This window comes from Triturus cristatus, chromosome 8 (assembly GCF_964204655.1).
Source record: "Triturus cristatus chromosome 8, aTriCri1.1, whole genome shotgun sequence".
NCBI lineage: Eukaryota > Metazoa > Chordata > Amphibia > Caudata > Salamandridae > Triturus > Triturus cristatus.
The window spans coordinates 275,147,229-275,169,237 of record NC_140591.1 but is presented as its reverse complement, the minus strand read 5'-3'; the positions used below and the strand labels follow the sequence as shown (position 1 = coordinate 275,169,237).

Below are 22,009 nucleotides of genomic sequence, written 5' to 3'. Positions count from 1 at the left end.
GACAGCATGCCAGGTCCGTCATGTGGGGGAAGTGCACGGAGCAGAGAGGCACACTGGTGAGAGAGCCATAAAAGCACCGATGTGGGGGGAAGAGCAACAGAAGGGAGACCTCTGAAACAGCCTTCCGCTGCGTATCGGGGTTGAACTAACGCCAATTAAGTAATTTTCTCCTCATTCCAGCACAAAAATTAGAAATATTGAGCCATAAATGTTACAGGTTATAAATAAATTAATAGTGCGATAAACACAAAAGATGTACAACAAAAAGCACCCGTAAATGGCGCCTGAAAATAAAGTGACTGTTGCGTTTCAAAATCAGAATGTTTTTATTTATGTAGCTAAAAGAAAGCACTGCTTTGTTAATTTGCGCAAGCACAGTGGCACACAATAATGGGTGCAGACTGCAAATAAACAGCGTGCTGCGTAGTGAAATTTTAAAGAGTGCTTCATGTTTACAGTTAACCTCGAGGCAAACGTTTGAGGAATACGAACCGCTGCAGTGCTGGGGCCAAGGTGCCCTCGGTTATCCTCGGTCAGGGGCACACACGAGTGCACCATTAAAGACCCCGGCAATGGGGTGGCAGGGGGGGCAGCGAGGATCTGCAGCATGCAGCTGAAGTGCTCCCTGGAGTCAAAGTGCAGCAGCAGTAACCTGAAAAGTGTGAGGAAGAGCGGCTTCTTGCGCAGGCACACGAGGTTTTTCGTGCAGCTGGGGCCGGGAGAGACGCCTGAGGAGCCGGCCCAAGTACTAGGAGATTGAAAAGAAGTGGTACAGCAGGCCGCCCATGCGCAGCATTTCGCTCGACTCCTCTAAGTAACAAGATGAAAACAAATGTAAAACCATGATGGAGTAGCGTTTATTGCAGTTTTATATAGCGCGAACTCCACACAAAGATATTGGATCACTGTGCATGAGCACCGGTTAAATTACACAAGATCACATTCATGTTTTGAGGCACGGGGAGAAGTGATGTGCCCAGAATCACAGGATTTTGAGCACGCCGAGATTCAATTATGGTTCTCAAATTCCAAACTCTGCAGTTCTGGTTGTAACGCCACAGTCAACCCTGCAGCTGGATAGACATGGAGATTAAGACGCACAGCGCCATTAAACAGAGCCTTGCTGGTGGTCGTGGACGACAACTTGTATTTTGCTGCTTCTGTCATTGCATACAGATATATAATACTGATAAAGCAAGAAACATTACACCTACAGCAAGCCAGGGCTATTGGCTTTGCCAAGGTTTGTTGTTTGAGTAAGATAAATCAGCAACAACTACGGCTTCCTTGTATATAACATTGAAAATGCTTCCGTTCTGAAATGATGAGACTGAAAGAACTATAACGAGTCTCCTTGAAGTTACCTCAAAAGCAGTGACGAGTGGCACGGATAACCTGTGAGCTGGATATCCGGCCACTCAGGAATGTAGGTCTGCCCTGTCACTGCTGCTTCCTTGTATGGAAAAGCACTTCAAACGCCGGGGACTCTTCAAACGCGCATTCCTCCTCTCAGCTAAGCCTGGACTTCCTTAGTCCTACACTAGAACCCCCCCCTAATAAAACAAGCGCGGTCCCGAAAGTGAAAGAGGACCGCGCTGCAGCCGGAGTATGGGGATCTCTTGTCTTTATGGGGCCATGTGTTTCTAATTATAAACACATGGCCCCAAAAAGATAAGAAAATACTTTGCGACAGCAGCAAAGCAGGCCACCGAGTCCGGATCGGAGGCGAAAGGGCATGAACCCACAACCCTCATTTCCAATGGCAGGCCACCGGTTAGCATAAACGGTGACGCCAGCCAATGGAAATGAGGGGTGGGGCTTCAAGCCCTCTTCTGAAAGTCCTCCTTAACAATAAATCTCGACGAGCGAGCAGCGCATGCGCTGCCACGCTAGACAAGACCTAAAAACTACTACCTCAGGGAAACGTATGCGGCTTTACAAAATGAGGGACCTTAAAGGGGGGGATGACAGCGGCTCATGCCTTACTTACACTGGTGATGTGAATTTTAACATTTTAGAAAAAATGCAAAGATGATAGGAGTCCTTTGTTTTTAACACTGACTGAGAAGAATGTGAGATTCATTTGGGCACTGACAATTACAAGCACATCAAATTCTTCCTATACATTCTTACTAAAGTTTCAGTTTGCGTTCTAACATTTGCAAGGACCTTGGCTATGAAATCTTGGTCCAAAAAGAAAAACTCAAAGGCAATATTTTCATCAATTGATTCACAATACCTTTTTGTGATACTGTTACAGGAACAACTTCATTTACAAGAGTTCCTGATTCCCACGATGTTCTACTTCTGGTATATGAACTTATGGCATAAGCATCTTGTTCCTCTCGTGTAATGTTTAACTTCTTAGCCGTATTCTCAGCACAGTTACCCTAAAAAAAAAAAAAAAAAAGATAAGAACTTTCTATCATGGTGGACAATTAGGTAGATGAATGCAGCAACAGACTTGCAAATAAATTAGCGATTATGCAAATATAATATTTTTAGCTACATTTTTTGCAACTTTGAGAACATATTCGCCTTACTTCTAATAAAGCAGTAGTCATTCTTTCACCAGCACGGTTGTATTTGGGTTTTGAATGATTCTACCTTCAGATACCAGAAAACTAAGGGGCATAAAAGTGGGTCTTGAAACCATTTTAGCAAAGAATTTAAGGATCAGAACTACTAACGTGAGGTTACTAGCAAACTAACTGTGGGATAGGTAGTGTCTCCTGTATTCCTCTACCATGTGTTTGTGGCGGGGACCGGACTCAGGACTAGGGTGCTATTATTCCTATGACCAACACCCTGCATCCACAGTGGTTACTATTTTTTTTTAAGATAGCAACTGTCACCTTGAGAGCTTCTTCTAAGTTTGGATCATCTCTTCTTTTTTTATTTTATTTATCACTAGACTGACAAATATTTCACATGATATCAAACAAAGCAAAGGAGTACTCCCAATAGACAGAAAACTGTCTTTGGGGTATTGGAACATAAAGCAGAGGAAAGAAATGACTTTCTTAAGAAGACCCCTCACTCACCAACCTAGTTGGTGACATGGTTCATCATCGGGGTCCCACCTGGACAGCCGAGTGCCATCCAGATGTGCTGCGACACCTGACTACAGTGGAGCTGGTTTTTGTGTGAAGGTGAATAGAGAATTTAGGTTAAAAATTGGCCAAATTGAACCCAATCCAAATAATTTATTCTAGGGCAATTTGGACAATGTTAAAAAACGGTATAGATACCGTAATAGGTTAGATTGACCTATGGTATCTTGTAGTAAGTCAAAAGTGAAAAAAGGTCTACATGTTTCAACCATCACTTGCTATTACCGGGTTTTCGTCAGGTCCCACCGCAACGCCCATGGAACGCCCCCCCTCCCCCAACGCAGTGTAAGGCAACACATCAACTTGCGCAGCGTTGCTTTACACCATATCTAGGAGGCCATGAAACGCCACGCAAAGTGACTTCGCGTGGCCTCGTAGATATGGGTCTGCGCAACCAAAGCGTCATAAAAAATGATGCAGTGCAAGGGGCTTGTAAATAAGCCCCTATATTTTGAAAGAAGCCTGTATATTTTGGAAGCACCATTTTATCGTAAAACATTTTGTAGCAGTCTATCTTATACTGTGTGTAATGCAAGTATAAAATAAAGACTTACATATTCACAGTACTTTCTGTCACAGGCTGTGAACTCATAGCACTAAAAATACACAAGTGACTATTTTCCACTGCACCAACCACGATTTAATTCGGTGGCTCTCTAGTTTCACACAGACCTTTGCAGTGCATTAACTAATAGAGTTTTCCAAATGTATTATAGTGCATTTCCCACTGAGTAACAACTTTTTAAAATGTATTTATTATTCATTGAAGCTGCCCGTTATTTTATATGTAGCTACCGGACGGGGTAAGACCTAAAAAATGTATGTATGTTTTAATTATGATGAATGATGTTCAGCTACCTCCAGTTACATGCCGCTGTAAATGCCAAGCTGTCAGCACCCCATGAAATATAATATGGTTTTCCTCTAATGCCGTTCAATAAAGTTGCAGCCCATGCATTACAGCTATTATACCAAGGGGCACTGGAATTATGTGATTGTGAGGCCGCAGTGATTTTAGCATGGTTATAGATTTATCACATTTGCCACATAATCTGCTGATTTTAACCAAAACATTTTTATTTATTAAAAAGGTTTAAAAGTTACTAAAAAAGCAGCAAGAGGTGTGGACGCTTAGTAGAAGGCCATTTGTAAAGCTGTGCTGGTCACCTTTTTGTTGCTTATTGCTATATTTGGGTGTTAAACTGGTACTAATGAGGTGCAACCACAGATTGACCATTTCTCTGGTGAACATTTATGGTTGTCAGTGATACGGAGTACCAGGTTGTAGATATTTTTGTTGGGTCCTTACGCCTAAAAAATGTTGTTGGGGGGGTCTCGGCATCAAAAGGATTGAAGACCACTGCCCTAATGTTCCCTGGCCTTCCTTAAAACCCTGCTCAATCCCATCCCTTTTAGTCATACATATTCTCCATTTTCCAGCCACTCCCCTCGATCTTTCACACATTCACAACTAAAAGCATACCTATGTGTGCGGAGACTCTGCAGTCGAGGAGGAGGAGCTCTCTGCACAGTATAAGACAGGAGAGGCTGAGGTGGAAACTTCGCACATAGGTTTGTGAATAGCATTTTGTAACACATTTGTAGGACTATTTAAGTACAACAAAACATACAACAAAACATACAACAAAAAGGAGTTTGTGAATATGCTCATAAATGTGCAGACACTGTGAGGATCTGCTCAGATCTTTACCTTGGCAACAGATCTGTTACTGCTTTTAAAGTATAGAGTTCCAAAAATACATTTCTTTCCCTTACTTATTCTATATGTTGGAGGATGTCAGAGCCTTTGCATTTGGAATACCAATTCCAAAGACTCAGATGAGATATAATTGGGTAATAAGGGACCAAAGAAGAAAAACCTTCATAGGGAGGTCTGGCATCAATTAAACTACAAAGAAGGAAATTAAAGCAAAGTTGTACAACTAAAAAACAGAAGGAACGCAATATCAACCAAAACTCACAGATCAGTCTGATCTGCTGATTTTTACAAGGGAAAATCTGTTTACACTGCAGGATTTCCTCCACTTCTTCAAAACATTCCAGTCACAACGCCTATTGGCCCCAGGCAACTGCTAGTGGACTAGTCCCCACCATATTCACTTATCTGAAGATTGTTGTACACTTATCTCCATTTCTAGTCTTACATTGAATGAAACCTCGTTAAGCGGCACAGTGGGGGAATTAATCATCTTTAACAGACGATAGTGTCCCATGAACAGGAAAAACATACCAAAGTAAGATTCTTTTAAACGCCTTTAAATTTCCTAGCACTGTGCATTGTGCTTAGGAAATCGGACATCAGATAAATGTAAAAGAATAATGAAGTGCGGGTATGTAGAAGATCCTCTTCTTCTTCACACACTCAACCCCACCAAATATGCGGGTTACTGGAACAATGAGATATGTTTCTTACTGTGAGTGTTTAAGAGAGTGAATCCTTTGTGTCAGAGTGTTTCAAGTATGACTAGTGTTGCAAACCAAGTGCTTTTGTATTAAAGGAGAGCATGAAGTGATGCATCGTAGCCTTGAATGATTGCACAATACTGCTCTACAGATTTAAAGAACAGGACTAGAAGAAGATTGAGCTCGTGCAAAGCCTTTGCCACTGCAGAACACAGAAGACAGTTCCAACCTTCACTATGCACAGGATGAAGCCCTTGGAGGATGCAGACACTCCTGAGCATGTGAAGAAGATATGTGGATTTCTTTGTTTTTCATTAAAACAAGCTAAAGACGGATTAATCTTATTTAATAAGGATTATTTAATAAATTGACGTACTCAAACTACTCAATCATATTGCGGTTGTGATTCTTCTGACACGTTTTGGCACATAGGTGTCAATTTCCCCCCAACTTTTAGACAAGCAACACATGGCTTTGCAAGTGGAATTTGGAACATTTATGTGAGCCTCACTAGAAATAAGAATTAAAAATACAGATTTATGGGATTCAAATGTGATTTTATTTTGTTTCATGTTACTCATTTCACATATATACAGCCTTGAGAAAGTCTCAAGGCCTACCTCACCAGAGTGAAACATGTGTCGGCTGTAAATCCTCACACATGCCTACCCTACCCCCCCCCCCAGCTTGTGGACTTACGATTACTACATGCATATAACATTTTTTTACTTTTTTCTTTGTATGCAAAACAACTTTGAGAACTGATTTTACAAGTAAGGAAATTCTATTATTCAGTGGGAAACTGAGCTTCCCACTGGAAAAGAGCAACACTATCAGCAGAGCTCTCAGCAACTCGCACGCCTAACGAAACTAAAGCATGAACTAACAGGGTAAGTCCATACCAGCAGCTGATTACAAATCTATGCTATATCTAAGGCCAATTTGACGTAAAGTCCTTAGGTCCGACATTTTGAGTAGGCTCAGACTCCAGTTAAGGTACTGTAAGTCGCCATCTTTCCCTATTTATGCAAAATCATTGTCATGTCTGCCATTGATGTAGATGTCGTCTGACCTGATCTTTCTAAGAACTGTGAAAGTGTCAAGTAATTCGGCTAATGACAGATATAATACCTGATGCGACATCAGCCTGGGACAAGTGTCTACATATCATGTCATGGTCAAATAAGAAATAAATACAGACATATAGCCACAATAGTGGAGTCTGAATTGACATCCTTTTATCTTATATGTTCGTAAGGAAGCATCTGGAACCCAAACCTTGATGCACATAATCTATGTCAGACATTCCTAAAATGTCAGAAATTCCAATCTCTGTTAAGATGTAGTATACAAGGACTACTACTTGACCACTTGACAGGGGAGGTCCTTCATCCAGATTAGCTCATGCGATTCTGCCAGAGGCGGTCTCACTTACTGCCAGTGCACTTCAAAAATGATACATCTTGCACGATGCTGATAAAACTGAGTCCCGGCAGAAGGCGCTACTGCAGCGCGTGTTTGCCCTTCACAGGGAACACTACCTTCACACCTCTGTTGATAATGACAGCTCTTGTTGTCAACAAGGTATGCAGTGCGCATCTTCTCCCTAAGAAAACTCTAGACTGCAAGTTATTCGACTTTCCATGCTCTCCTAGTGTAGTGCAAAGAAATAGGTTTAAAAAGAAATTTTAATCATGTTAAAATTGTACATTTTATTCTCGTTGTTAACTATGTGCCGTCCTGTGGTTTTTATGACATCTTGTGTAGTTATTTTAGTTGTACTGAGAAACAGGTTAGCCCTGTTGTAATAAATTATGTTTATTCTTCTTAGTGCAGTATGTGAGTGTGATATTGTGAATAGGAAAATAGGCTTGTTTCTGTTACCATGGATCTTCTGCTCCCATTGCAGGGATTGTTAGTAACCCAAAAGCAATAACAACAATGTATTAGGTGGCGTTCTGCGGGCTCGAATAACCAGTCTTACACATTCAGCACTGGTGCTCTGAACTGATTTCACATTTGCCACCCGTGGGTGTGAAAGCAAGCCTTATAGAACTATGCCAAAGTCATAGTTTAAGTAACAAATTACTTCTCTCCGCTTTAAAGCGGCATGCTGCTTATGCAGGCTGTGCAACTGCACAGATTTAAACTCCCAATAATCTAAAAAGGCAGCATACCATGTGAATTTTGTTGTAGACGTCCGTCAGCCCATCTTTTACAATTAGATCTTCTAGTTTTACACCTCCATACGGTGTGGCTCCTCTGCTCATTACGTACGGAACATTGGACATACTCTCCATTCCTCCAGCCACCATCACTTGCTGCTCAAATAAAAACAGGCACTTAATGTCTTGTGTGCAGAGACAATGTAATAATGATTTCCTCTGAACATATACAAATAAATACTTTCTGCTTTAAATAGTTGAAGACTGATTCATGAACAATCACCATCGTAAAGCAGTTCTGGTTGCAAATGGACAATTTTGAGGATGAAAAGGATAGAAAATGTTCTCACCTGATGCCCACACATCAAACTTTGAGCTGCCATCATTATGGACTTCATTCCAGATGCACATACTTTGTTGATGGTTGTGGCTGGGGTTGAAACCGGTAAACCTAACCAAAACATGCCAAAACAAATTACTTCAAAACTATATAAAAGAGGGTTCCTTTGTTTACATATGTCAGTGTGTTCTTCATACAACACATTATTGCTTCCCGTAACCATCTATCCTGCAAACAGATTCTCCACCAGCCCTAACATGGTTGTCCCTCACACTCACCGAACAACCATGTCTACTTTTGGTTTTGTGGTCTCAGCACTTTCCTGGTTCTCTCAGTGTGCTGCTCCTACTCAATGGCAAAGTGCACCCCCTAACTCCACAGCCACCCTTCTACTTAGGGACATCTTTTACATCTATTTATTCATCGAGTTTTGTATAGGGTAAACTTGACCCAAAGTTATCAGAGTGCGTCACAACATTTGCACATCAGCAACTGCATAAGTTACATTTGGAGTAAATATAGATACATAGTGACAATATGTAAACAGAATATATGATAGACATCAGGATATAAAGATGATACAGTACATATATCTATATAGCTTTACAGATTTAGCATAGCAAAAAGTGTACGAATTACATGTGGAGAACATAAAATACATAATAACAGTATTTAACGGACGTTTTCGATCGACAGTAGCATAGATGGACAAAATACATATGGAGGTAGCTACGGTGGTGTTGCGAAAGCGAGGAGAGTTATCCCCGAGGTAGTGCTGCTTAGATTTATTTAGAGGCTGCGGGGTGGTAGCCAACAAACCAGTCAGATGGTTGAAGGGTGTGGGTTTAAACATTTGTTGAAGAGAAGAAGTTTCAGTTTCTTCTTGAAGTCAGGGAATGATTGTCACTTAAATCTTGAGGAAGTGGTTTCTAGATTGTAGGAGCGTTCCCGGAGAAGGAGCAGGTGCGAGATTTCTCCTTCTTGAATTTTGGTAGAATCAAGAGTAGACTGGCCGGCTTTTGATAATTCATATGTGAGGTAGGCTGGTATTTCCGTGTAAAGAGCTTTATGGGTTACTAAAGCAGTTTTGAATATAGCTTTTGCCTTGATAGGTAGCCAGTTGTATTTCTTGAGAGTGGGATTTAGGTGATTGAAGTGTCTCTCACCTGACAGTAGTCTAGCCGCTGTGTGGGTGTGGCATTAAGAGGGGCTAGGTGTGTTTTTGGGGCACCTGCAATCATGGTGTTGCCGTAGTCTAGCTTGGGAGGACTAGGGATTGCGTAACAGTCTTTAGGTCTTTGATGGGGATAAAGGGTTTGACTTTAAGGTGTTTCAGCATATAGAAGGCACTTTTAGCAGAAGCATTAATATGGTCTTTCATGAACAGGTGTCTATCAAGTGTAATTCCCAGAGATTTGACGCAGTTGGATATGGATAGTTTGCAGTTTAATGAAGTAAGGTTGTCAAGCCAGATATCTATGGGAAAGGATTTATCTTTGGGTTGGATGAGAAGTTCACTTTTGTTAGGGTTGAGCTTAAGATGGTTGCTGGTTAGCCAAGACTGAACAGTGGAGAGTGTGCTATTTAAGGGCTGGTTGTCTTTGATTGACGAGATTTTCATGTAGAGTTGAGTGTCATCTGCATAGAGATGTTGCCAGTTGATTCTTATATGTCTATATTGCACCTGTCAGCAAAATTACTCTTCCTTTGGCTTTTATGTATGTATTGAAATTACATCCTCCACCAAACAGTTCTAACTGCTAGTAACTCACATTCTGTTAGTGACTGCCATTGCCATAGCCAGTCAGAATGGGTGCAGCACTCTCCAAACAGAAAGTGCTCACTTTCTTTTCCATATATTCTAGTAACTGTCCCTCACTCATTTCATTGGATAACCCTTAACATACTGCCCTCCTCCTTATTAATCCTTGGAATCCACTCTGTCAATTGTACTCAATGTTCTAGCTTCATTAGCACATCAGTCACCATATTTCTGCTACTTATATCCTGAATATTCAATCATCTCCCTCGTAGAATCTTGATCAAAGCCCTACTTTTAAACAAAGTGTACTCCTGTTAGATCCTTTTTCATCAGCCACCTACACTACTCCTTTCTCCTACACTAATTCTTCCACCTACACTACTCCTTCTCATACTCATTACAATTCTCACTTTTGCCACTGGAACTTTGCTTAATTTCCACATCTACCTCTCCAGCTAAAAAGCTGACTAGACACCAATGTAGTTAAATAAGTGGAAATGTAATGGATTAAGATTCTCCAACCATTGTCAATCACTCGTAAACACTAGATAATCATATAGGTCTGTTTGTAGCTAGCAGCTTTACAGAAAACACAAACCACAAAGCCACTTTTCTTTTGTACAGGAACATAGACACTAAAGATGCATTTTGGCCTTGTTTGGCCTCATTGGTCAGGTGTAGACTGAATCTCTAGGGATAGCGGACTTGGTGTCACAGTCCACAGAACATTCTCCCCATGGATCTGCAAGACTCCACACTACACTTGTTAAAAGAAGCACTTAAAAAACCTCTAGCTGAGCCACGATCCCCAATTGTTACTCAGCAAACCACTCTCTGCAGCGTAGAAACCTTGTGACAAATGGTGTATGTAGATTGTTTCTCTTTGTATTGTCCCACATGCCTCTCGATGTCCCGTACAGCCATGATTTATGAGACAACCACCAGTTTCCGGTGCATAGATGCAATTCTCCAAGTACCAAGTGTACAGCCTTTTTGGCCCAAATTCTCAAGAATCAAATAAACAAAAGTATTTGTAAAAGACTCAATTAACATTGGATTAGCCAACTGCAACATCCAAGTAGACTTCACTCACCATTCACAAATAAATCGAAACTCCCCCGGCAGTGCGTATAATCAGGTTTTCAATCTTGAAAAGTACCAGCCACTCAACCTACAGCCTTCATGCTTGCAGAGAGCCCACTAATATGGGCATGCAGCATTAGAGAACAGATCAAACAGGTTACTGCTATTAGACTGGGGCCAGCAGTGGTCAAGCAGGGCAATGAGTTCACAGCATGCAGTAGCCATCCAATGAAAAGTGGTCACCTTTACCTCCATTAATAGTATGCCTTTACTAGTGCAGCCATAGCCTTTAAACTCTTAAAGGGTACCTTTAATGCATTTGGGGTACTTCCAACTTTTTAAATAAGAGCTAAGAAAAAAGAAATCACAGCAATTAGAGAACTGGATCTTTAAGATAATAAGTGTAATCTCTGATATCTGAACTGTACACAAACATGCCAGAATGGAAAATCCATATGTTGGCGGGAGCCTCAAAGCATAGGATACAGAGGACAATTACACTGATTTAAAAACACATATCTTGGTAGAAGATAAATCATGATGCATTGCCACACATTTGATGAATACCTATTGTACAGGCAAATATACAGTAGGTCTGCATTTTTCTGTACAGCCAAAAGATTACTAAGGGAAGAATGTGTAGACTAAAGAGAGAAGAGATAAATGAGTACAAAGGGCTTCAATAAAGAGAACCAACTTGTCAGGTGTTAACAATGAAGACTCGCTAATTAGAGCAAAGGCTAAAAAGCAAACACACCCAGCTTGAAGTGGACACACATTCCACTCTCAGGCATTTCTACAATCAAGAGATAAGGGAGTGAATCACACTGTAGGAGAAAGATGTTCTAACTGTCAAAACTGCCATCAAAAGCAAAAACATTTCCCCTCAATTACTATGAATCTAACATGATTTATTACTCTGGGATAATTGTAGACTGCGAGAATGGAATGTGAATTTTCTGAAACCTATTGTGGACTTGCCATTTATTAACATTCTTGCACATGGCCTGTACGTTTGGAGACTGCTCCCGAATACACAAAACTAAAGCATCCACTGTCATGCATGAAGAGATTATTTTGGGTGCTAATCACGGATATCACAAACCTCATCTACACACCCGGATTAAAAGAAGCAGGTAAGTGTCATCCAACAAATGAAGAAACACAGGGTTGATCCCAACTCCTGACCAATCTCTAAGAGTGCCAATGGTGGGGTTTGTTTTTGTTTCACTTGCAGGCACTTCCATAGTCCGTGTATTGATATTACAAATTAAACAGCGAGGGACTGCCCGGGGCTTCCAACATCATAAAAGGTACTTGGACCCTCATTTATATAAAAGTCTTCTTGTCCTTGTCGGCTCTGTTTGGATCAGATTGATTCGGGTGTTGGTGCAAACGATTTTCTTTCTATGAAACGTTGCCAGGCACAACCTACTTATTTCGTATTGTGGAAAATGGCCCTCGTGCCTTTTAAAATAACTAGCATTCAAAGCATACATAGCTAAGTATTTTCTGTTCACTAACCCACAGAACATCAATTGCTTACAATCATTCACTGTATTGTCCGTGAGGTGGCATTGAAAAAGTCTGAGTTTTGAGAAATGTTCATGTAATAAAAGTGCTGCACCGTTTATCACTGAGCAGGTTTGCACCTTTAAAACCCTCCAGCCAGCTGTCACAGTGAAGAAAAGATTCCGCATGACTGGCCCCTCACTACGTCCTTCAACAACTCGCTCTTTTGTTTTAAGGCAATGTTTTGGCCTCAAACTCAACTCCATGTTACCGAGGAAAGGGTCAGTCTCTAGCAATGACGGCTGCCTACGTTGCTCCTTGGGGTATAGAAGAGGCTGCCTCGGCCAGTTGCCCAGTATTCAAAGCACCCAATTCATTCAGCTATTATTCTGTTGCAGATGGGGATCTTGTACATGCAACAGCTCCATAAGAGTGGGGTAGTGGAGCCGAGTCTTCCCAGTTTGGATCTATTGTGCACTCCAGTAGACTTTTTGGGCCCGATGCACTAAGGGCCTCAGCACTCGTGGCCGAGGCAGGCCCCGGAGTTGTGATGGGACCTCCGTACTGCAGTTACCCACTGCGGGCCCCAGTCACGAGTGCTGGCCCCCTGCAATGAGTCGGGCCCACTGCCATGAGTGCGGGCCCTACTGCACTGACTGTGGGGCCTCTGCCACGAGTGCGGGGCCCACTGCCACGACTGTGGCGCTTCTGCCACAAGTGTAGGGCCTTTGCCACGACTGCAGGCCCCACTGCCACAACTGTGGCGCTTCTGCCACAAGTGCAGGGCCTCTGCCACGACGGTGGGCTCCACTGCCACGACTGTGAGGCCTCTGCCACAAGTGCGGGCATCTGCCACAAGGGTGGGCCCCACTGCCACATGTGCAGGCCCCACTGCCACAAGTGCGGGCCCCACTGCCACAAGTGCAGGCCCCACTGCCACAAGTGCAGGCCCCACTGCCACAAGTGCGGGGCCTCTGCCACAAGTGCGAGCCCCACTGCCATGACTGTGGGGCCTCTAAAACAGGTGCGGGCCCCACTGCCACGACTGCGGGGGCCTCTGCCGCAAGTGCGGGGCCTCTGCCGCAAGACCCTGTGCGAATTGGCCCCTCTGTTTTTTGACCACTACTTAGAGTGTTTGAGATGCACAGTAGAACTTAACTATTTTTATTTTGAGGACTATTTGACCCTGTCTGATAAAAAAAAAAGCTAACTTGACAGTCCTGCTTCCTGTTAATTTGAAAATAGGCAAACAGCATATCTGTAAACCTCTTGCCTCAAAAATGAAGGCAAAACCTTGCGTTTAAGAGAGTGATCCCATTAAGGTCATTGGGGAAAGAACACTTTTTCGGAGCTTGATATAGCTCGGAGAAGCTGGTCACTCCATTAAAGTTGTAGGAAACATTTTGTTTGTCAGGCAGTCGAATGGAAGTAAAATGCAGATGGCTGCCGCCAAATGCAGGGGGTTGAAAGGTAGGTAAGATGCCATCCTTTGAAATATTATCTGCAAATTGTTGAGCCTTCGGAGCCTATTTCCCCTTTGACAATTCTGACATATCAAAGTGCAGTCAGGGGGCCTTATTTTATATAACTTGCTTATTCTGTGGGACTCGATTTCTAAGTGTAGGCAGGAGTCAAGTTTCCCGGCGATGAGAATAAATTAAATTCCCCAGATCACACAATTCTTGTCATGTAAGGAAGATAAGGTAGAGCTTTGACCCCAGGATACTGCAGCCTCCCACTTAGTAAGTCAGACCATCTCCTCAAACATTAAATTATGTTTTAACCTTCGGAGTGGGGTGGGCTGGGGGGAGAATCTGCAGAAGGGCCGCCATTTAAAGTGGCTATGCCAACCAGGCCAAATCTCTGACAACGATCTTGTCCCACTCACCACCACACTTCTGTATTCCCTGTATATGGTATCTCCATGGGGGCCAGGCACTATGCACTCAGCCAACTGCCCATGCTATGCTTACTCGCAGAGAGCAAAGCTGCTGGAGAGGCAGAGTGTGGTCCAGCTGTTCAACGCAAACAGGATTTCTCCTGCACCCACTGACGGCAGAGAAGCAGAAAGTGGCAGCCAGGCTATGCTAAAGAGGTGTGCTGCCGCCGGTCCTAAGCCGGCGCGCAGGTATTGTCTGTCATGGGGGCGGTTTCCCGTGGCAGATACCCTGTAACATTAGCTGACTCGGCCGAAGTTTAACGTGCACATTGCAAGATTGTAGAAGGGGTGGGGGCATAGGTCAGTGGGAGCACTGGCATGGATGGAACACATAATGGCGGAGGTGGTCAGGGCGGTGAGCGGTGACCAGGTGGTGATGGTTTGGCTGCTGTTCGCTGGTTGGTGGAGGTCGTCAATGCTGAGGGTGGCAATCGGCACGCAACTCACCAGCATCCTCAACATCTCCATCGCCACAGCAACCTTCCCGGACAGATGGAAACACGCAATAATTATAATAATACTACCATTTGTAGAGTGCGAACAGCTACCTCCGAAGAGGTCTCCCGGCGCTATAGCAACAGGTGGCACGTAAGAAAGCAAGCAATGTAACAAGAGTCCAGGGAGATGAATCTTGATTAAAAAGCCATGTTTTGGCTGCTTTCCTAAATTGCGTTTCCAAGGTAATCTGGCGGAGGGCATTGGGCAAGGCGTTCCAAATCATGGATGCCCTGAGCATGAAAGATCTGCCTCCCATCTGTGCTTTCCTGACTCGAAGGGTACATAGCAGGTTCTGCGAACTAGACCGAAGTAGACGATCCTGCTTGTATGCACCTAACCCGAAAGGCTAGGGTTAATGCCTTGAATTTAATTCTATTAGCGACCGGCAGCTAATGCAGTTCTTTCAAATGCGGAGAGATAGGTTGTCTGAATGGGACACGTTTGATCAATCTCGCAACCGCATTCTGAACCATTTGCAATTTCTTTATCTGGTATGCCAGTAGGCCCAGATAAAGGCCGTTCGCGTAGTCCAAGCGAGATGTTACTGTGGCATGGACCACGACCCGCAAGTAGTTTTCAGGCAAAAGGTGTAAGACTTTTCGCAGGTTTCTCAGCCTCCTAAAGCACGTTCCTGTCACCTGCTGAATTTGGGCTGAAACGGATAAATCCTTCGGCCACCAGAGATCTGCATCGTGGGGTGGATTTTTACCAAAAGACAACACCTCCGTTTTGTCCGCATTCAGCTTGAGTTTGTTGTTATTCATCCATTGACCTATATCCTTTAAGCAGCTTTTAAAATTCTCAAAAGAATCACTCGACCGGTCTTTAAAAGGAAATACCAACTGGGTATATTCGGCGTAGGAGATCGCCTTCACCCCCCAGTTGACAATCAGTGAGAACAGAGGGGCCAGATAAATGTTAAAAAGTAAAGGGCTCAGGGCTGACCCTTGCGGTACCCCACACCATAAGTGCTTGCGATTGGACTGATGCGCTTATAGAGGAACGATTTTAGCCACTCCAGGACTGTACCCTTTATCCCCATGTCCGAGAGGCGCCGGACCAATATGAAATGGTCCACCGTATCAAAAGCGGCTGAAAGCTCCAGGAGCACCAGCATAGCTGATGCCCCCGAGTCCGGCGCCATCCTGACTGAATCTGCCACCTCTATCAGTGCTGTTTCAGTGCTAAAACCAGCACGGAAGCCAGATTGGGTGTCGTGCAGTATACCTTGGCTCTCAATAAAATTAGATAGTTGTCTCTGCACCATCTTTTCAAGCATCTTGGCTGGTGCAGGCAGCAGCAAAATCGGTCTGTAATTATTCAATTCGCCTGCATCAACATTGGGTTTCTTCTTGAGGGGGAGGAGAGTGGCGTGCTTCCATAAGTCAGGAAAGATGCTGGTAGTAAGTGAAGTGTTCCATATTTCAGACAGCATCTGGATGGAAGAGTTAGCCAGCTCTTTCCACAATTTCGGTTAGCCAGCTCTTTCCACAATTTCGGTGGACAGGGGTCCTCCAGTGAGCCTGACTTACATCCCAGGATCGACAGCAGTGCCGCCTTCTGTGAGATCTGAGTGAATTCTGAGGAAGACCTGGGTACTTTCCTTTTAATTATGCCCGATTTGACCGTTTCAACTATTGCCGAAAAGGAATTGTAGACCTTACGGATTTTGGTGTCAAAAAAATTCGATATTTTCTCACATAATTCCACCGAATGTTGTGCGTCAGTCATCAGCTCGCGAGATTTTAGGAAAGCGTTTATCACCTTAAAAACAGCCTTGCCAGGATTATCGGCGTTCTCAATGCATTTAATTATATAATTTCTCCTCGCTTCCTTCGTTAATTTATGCATTTCTTTAAGCGATTTTTAATAGAACGTTTTAGCTGCGCTATCATAGTCCACTCTCGACTGTCTCTCAAGACGCTTGCAACTGCTTTTCATAGTCCTTAGCTGCTCTGAAAACCAAGGGGCAGAAGGTGATTTCCTAAAGGATTTCATAATTTTTGCTGAAGCAGTGGATTCTACTGCAACTGTAATCCAATTATGAAGAGTCACGGGGTATACATTAGGGTTCTTAGAATGTGCAGGTTGGCTGGCCAGCAGCACCGGGCTTAAAAACTCCGCTGTCAGCCTTTTCCAATTTCATGTCATAAAATATAGAGCTATCCATTAGATGGGGTTTAGCCAAACTAAAGGAGAAAGGCACTAGGTAATGGTCAGACCACACCAGCTGGCATGGGGCTTTAATTTCCTTTCATTTCCAATCATCAGACCCCTCCTAAACAATGCCTCCGCGGTGCCAAACGATCTAAAAAATTATCATCCGATCTCGCTGCTCCCCTACCCGGACAAAGTTCTTGAGAAAGCCATCAACCAGTAGCTCACTGAAATCTTGGAACAAAACCACCTAGTGAATGCCTCTCATTCAGGATTTTGTGCCAACCACAGCACTGAGAGCGCGCTGCTTGCCACCACAGATGACATCAGAACACTCCTCGACCATGGAGAAAACGTGGACCTGATCCTCCTAGACCTCTCCGCAGTGTTCGACACAGTATCCCACAACACAGTCATCAAAAGACTCTAAAACAAAGGCATACAGCAGGACGGCCTCAAGTGGATCACCTCCTTCCTTAATGGATGCGCACAAAGCATCCGACTGCCTCCCTTCACCTCCGCACCCAAAGACATCATATGCGGTGTACCACAAGGATCATCCTTCAGCCCGACCCTATTCAACATCTACATGACCCCCCCCCTAGCAGATGTCATCAGATCCCACAGACTCAACATAATCTTTTACGCAGATGACACTCAACTGATCCTCTCGCTCACCGAGGACCCTTCCAACATCAAAACCAACTTCTGCAACGCCATGACGATTGTAGTCGAATGGATGAGAGACAACTGACTCCAACTAAACTCCGACAAAACTGAGGTACTGATTTTCGGGAGGAACACCTCCGCATGAAATCACAGCAGGAGGCCTGCAGATCTCAGAACCACACTCACACCGACCGACCACACACGCAAACTTGGCATCATAATGCTCAACAGCCAACTGACCATGAAACGACACGTCAACGCAGTCGCCTCCTCCTTCTTCTACACACTTCGCATGCTCAGCAGAATCTTCTGATGGATCTCAATCAACACCAAAAAGACCGCCACTCAGGCCCTCGTCACCAGCCGCCTCGACTAAGCCGGCATCTTCACCCAGCTCCTCAGAAGACTCCAGACCATACAGACTGTGCAGCCAGACTCATCCTGGACCTCCCCAAATGAACCCACATCGCCCCCCCACTTGAGAACTCCACTGGCTCCCCATCTAGAAAAGATGCCATATCTAGTTCCTCATGCATGCCCACAAAGCCCTCTACGACCTATGACTTGCCTACCTCGACCATCAACTAAACTTCCACAAACCCGCTATACACCTGCACACTGCTTCACTCGCCCTCGCACACCCCCCTGCATCTCCTACATCACTAGCAAGACCTGGAACGACCTTCCCCTCTAGCTCCGCACAGCCCCCTTGCTGGCAAACTTTAGAAAGAGACTCAAGACCTGGCTCTTTGACGGGGACACAGTGTTCAGATTGATTGAATGTGCCCAGAGGGATCCTGTGTGTTGCATCGAGGCCCAATGGGCTGGAGGTGAGAATGCTAGGCGGGGGCTTGAGCCCGCCTAGAATCTAGACTGTGCTGTAACATATCTGCAATTGGAGTGGGGTGCCCAAGCTGTGACATGCCCCAGACTCCCATCCTCGCTGCGCAAATCCCCCCCACTCCCTGCAAACCATGGTGAAGGTGGCGTGCTGCCTGGCAGACCAAGCCAGACTTTACTAGGTTTAGGCCCTCCGCTACTCCTCCACCTCCCCCTCCAACTTAGACCCACGACTACCCCGACACATTCAGTGGCCCCCGGCCTCGAGTTGCAGCTCTGACTAGAGGACCTGCGCCTGCTGGTCCAGTCCTCAGAGGGCACTAGAGCCACTGCCGTCTATGGGTGGTCAGAGTCTCTGGAACAGACTAGAGTCTGCCCGTGCCCCCTAAGGCCCAGAGTTGTGGTGGGACTGTTTGCTGCGGAGAGAAGCAACCACCTGCTGGAGCCTGCCTGGTAAGATCTGCAACACTAGTCAACTGAAGTGCTTAGTCCTGGTGAGACTGTCCCTCAATGCCAATGGACTGTTCACTGAGGGCAATAAACAGCACTGCGAACGGATTTCTTTTCGGATGTGTCCCAGTGATCCTTGGCAGAGGTAGCTGCGGGTGGCACTGAGCGCACAGAGGTGCATCGGATTGGTCCACCTACAGTGACAGGGCCTGAGACCTCATCATGGGGAACCATGATTGCAGCCAAACAAAAATACCCTTTGAGAGGAAGAAAGTCACGCAGCCACTGGCGCGGAGGCAATAGATAGCACTCCAGATGGCACTACTGCAGATGCTGCCCCAGATTCGCATATCGAGATACCACTGACAAAGGTGTGGGAGAGTCTCTGTACGAATGACACCCTCACTGCTCGACTGGACAGGATGAATGATAAGTTTGAAAAACATAATGATCAACTAGATTACATTGAGCAGAGTGTGACATTAAAGACAACAGCTCAACCTGTTATGATAAATTTCGGCGTACGGAGAAGGTGCTGGTGGTAATCAAGGCCAAAAATTAAGACTTGGAAGCCAGTTCCAGGAAAAACAACATTAGAATCTTTGGGCTGCCGAAATCTACAGCCATGGGGGAAATCAACACCTACATGGAGGACCTGCTGCGCTCCCTTTTTGGAAAGCATCTCACCAGCCACTTCTAGGTTGAGCCCACGTCCACCACCTAGAGCCCCAGTGTGGCCAATAGTCACCCAACTCCTCCAACACAGAGATCGCAACACAGTTCTATGACTTTCACGGTGAATGGATGACCTTCAGTAACAAGGAAACAAGCAGTCCATCTACCCAGAATTCCCACTGGCCACCCAAAGTGCTTGCGAAGACTTCCTGTCTGCCAAAATACTGCTGATGAAATCGGGTCTCCCCTATCTGTACACAGCCCCACTGTGAGTCACTGTTTAGGGCAACACACATTTATTTACTAACTCCAAGCTGGTACTGAAGCTTGGGTGAAAACAACTTCAGAGATCTACGGTGAAGGGGCCTGAGAGGGAGATCGTGGTGATCATCTCAGCGACAACGATTAATCTTAGCAAAAACCATGTTGTAGCTGCCTCGCCTACTCTCCCATCCAGGTGCTTCTCCTTTCAGATACACTGCTGCTCTTCTACGCACTGCGCCACTTCTGGTGGACGCCTGATCATTTTCAATGGTTTGGCTCCTGTTCATGTCCCAGCTTCGCTTGACCTGCCCGGATGCTGGCCCTGACCTGCAGCTAATCGCTCATCCTGGGGCTGCAGAGAGAGGACGGTGACCCCCTTTCGGGCGGATCACACCCAGTGCACATGCTGATTGGCGAGCGGTGGGCCCCTGTTAGAGACTACCTTGCCATATGTTTCACCATACTGTTGGCATTTAACTGCCCCAGCCTCGTGTGTGAGACTGGAAACTTGACTAACTCATTGGACTACCCTGGGATGGTTCCCATAAGGATCCCACTGGTTTCTCGCTCTCTCTGTGGGCCCACCTTATTTTTGATGTTGGGATTTTAGAGAGGGGGAGTATCTTCAACAGGCTGGGGGAGTTGAACTGGGTAGAGGAGGGAGGGTGAACAGCTTTTGTTATCATAGTCACTGTAATCTCTTACAGGTCCTTTGTTAAGTCGTGCGATATCACACTTTTTTTTAAATATTATTTTTATTGCGTTTTAGACAAAACATTAAACAACAACAACCCACCCAAAAACATAAGGATATTAGCACACTTTTGGATACATGGGGGAGCATGCTTAACTGGGGCTGTCAGCCATCTGGGTGGGCCACTTGGGCCGATGATGTGTCAGAGTGGGGATGCAACGGGTGCTGTTGATGTCGTGGAATGTGCGCAGCATAGGGGACCCTCGCAAATGTAGACGGATCGTTGCCCATTTTTAGATGGAATAAGGTTGATGTTGGCTTCCTCCAGGACCTCCACCTCTCGAAGCAATAACGCACCTGATTGTAGTCGGGGTACATCGGGGAGACGCATGTTGCCACGCTTTTTATCTATGCCGGGGTAGCTACTATTATCCACAAAGGGGTGAGATGGCACACTCTCAGGGCAACTGTTGACGCAAGGGGTGCTACATAATACTGCATGGTATTCTTGAGGGCAGGGTGGTTGTGCTGGTATGTGTACATGGCCCCAGTAACAACTGTCCTGATTTTTTAAAATCTTGTTCTGTCAAAGGGTCCTGCGCTTGGAATGTTCGACGGTCATCTGGTGAGGTGACTAATGGGATTTTAAATAGCGCTCTCTTAATACATCTTCGACAGGGTGCAGACCACACCCATGAACTGCTGCACAAATATACACTATTATGTCTGAACAGGTGCCGTTTGATTTCAGGTGCAAGAGACACGGGGGATGCTGGCTGAGGGCACGTGCTTTACAACATCACACAATGATTGGTCTCGCATCTAGGGATGTTGACATTACAATTTCTAACACCACACGTATCTGACCCCCGAGATTCTCTATCACATACCTCATGCTCACACAGACAGCTCAGTTGCTCTTAATGTGGAATGGCCAGAGTAGATATCCTTCACTTAGCTTGGGATTTCCGAGCAGTGCAGGACTTTTGGAATCATGTGGTTGACGAACTGGCAAGAGACACTTTCCTGCGGGTGGTGGCGACCCCTCAGTGCTGCTTGCTGGGGATCATCAAAAGGCCCAGGGCTTTTGATGGCTTATAACTTTTTACAGTTGGCATTACTACTCGCCAGGCAAAGAGTGGCCATCATTTGAACGGGCCAGCGTACCAAGAGATGACTCATTGACATAGGGATGTGGCGGAATAGTAGCAAGCCGAGGGGGGGGGGGGAGCAGGACAGCTTTCTCTTGGATGTGCTTTCCTGCTGAACACTGGGACGGGAGGCTGACGCCATGGACAATTGGAAGGAAGAACACCCCGACTGTCAGCTGGACTAAAGACTCAGCCTCTGATTCACCCCACGACCAGTGGGGCACTTCCCCAGGACCAGGAACGCTGGTACCCTTACACCCCCTGAGGACCAGT

The 22,009-nt window shown here is 45.1% G+C and overlaps 1 protein-coding gene and 1 long non-coding RNA gene across 2 annotated transcripts in view; one reads left to right on the top strand and one right to left on the bottom strand.

The window, feature by feature from the left end:
• Window positions 1-5,904, top strand: part of LOC146801972 (uncharacterized) — a 54,175-nt gene extending 48,271 nt beyond the window's left edge. The window contains exon 3 of the long non-coding RNA XR_014967677.1: window positions 5,633-5,904. This is a non-coding gene — a long non-coding RNA (uncharacterized LOC146801972). The remainder of the gene's footprint in view (window positions 1-5,632) is intronic.
• The window catches only part of ACAT1 (acetyl-CoA acetyltransferase 1), a 122,894-nt gene that overhangs the window by 33,718 nt on the left and 67,167 nt on the right, over window positions 1-22,009 (bottom strand). The window contains exons 5-7 of the mRNA XM_085621510.1: window positions 8,053-8,153; window positions 7,715-7,858; window positions 2,240-2,390 (exon numbers count right to left, since the gene is read on the bottom strand). Of these exons, the coding sequence (XP_085477636.1) occupies window positions 2,240-2,390; window positions 7,715-7,858; window positions 8,053-8,153 (396 nt within the window). The remainder of the gene's footprint in view (window positions 1-2,239; window positions 2,391-7,714; window positions 7,859-8,052; window positions 8,154-22,009) is intronic.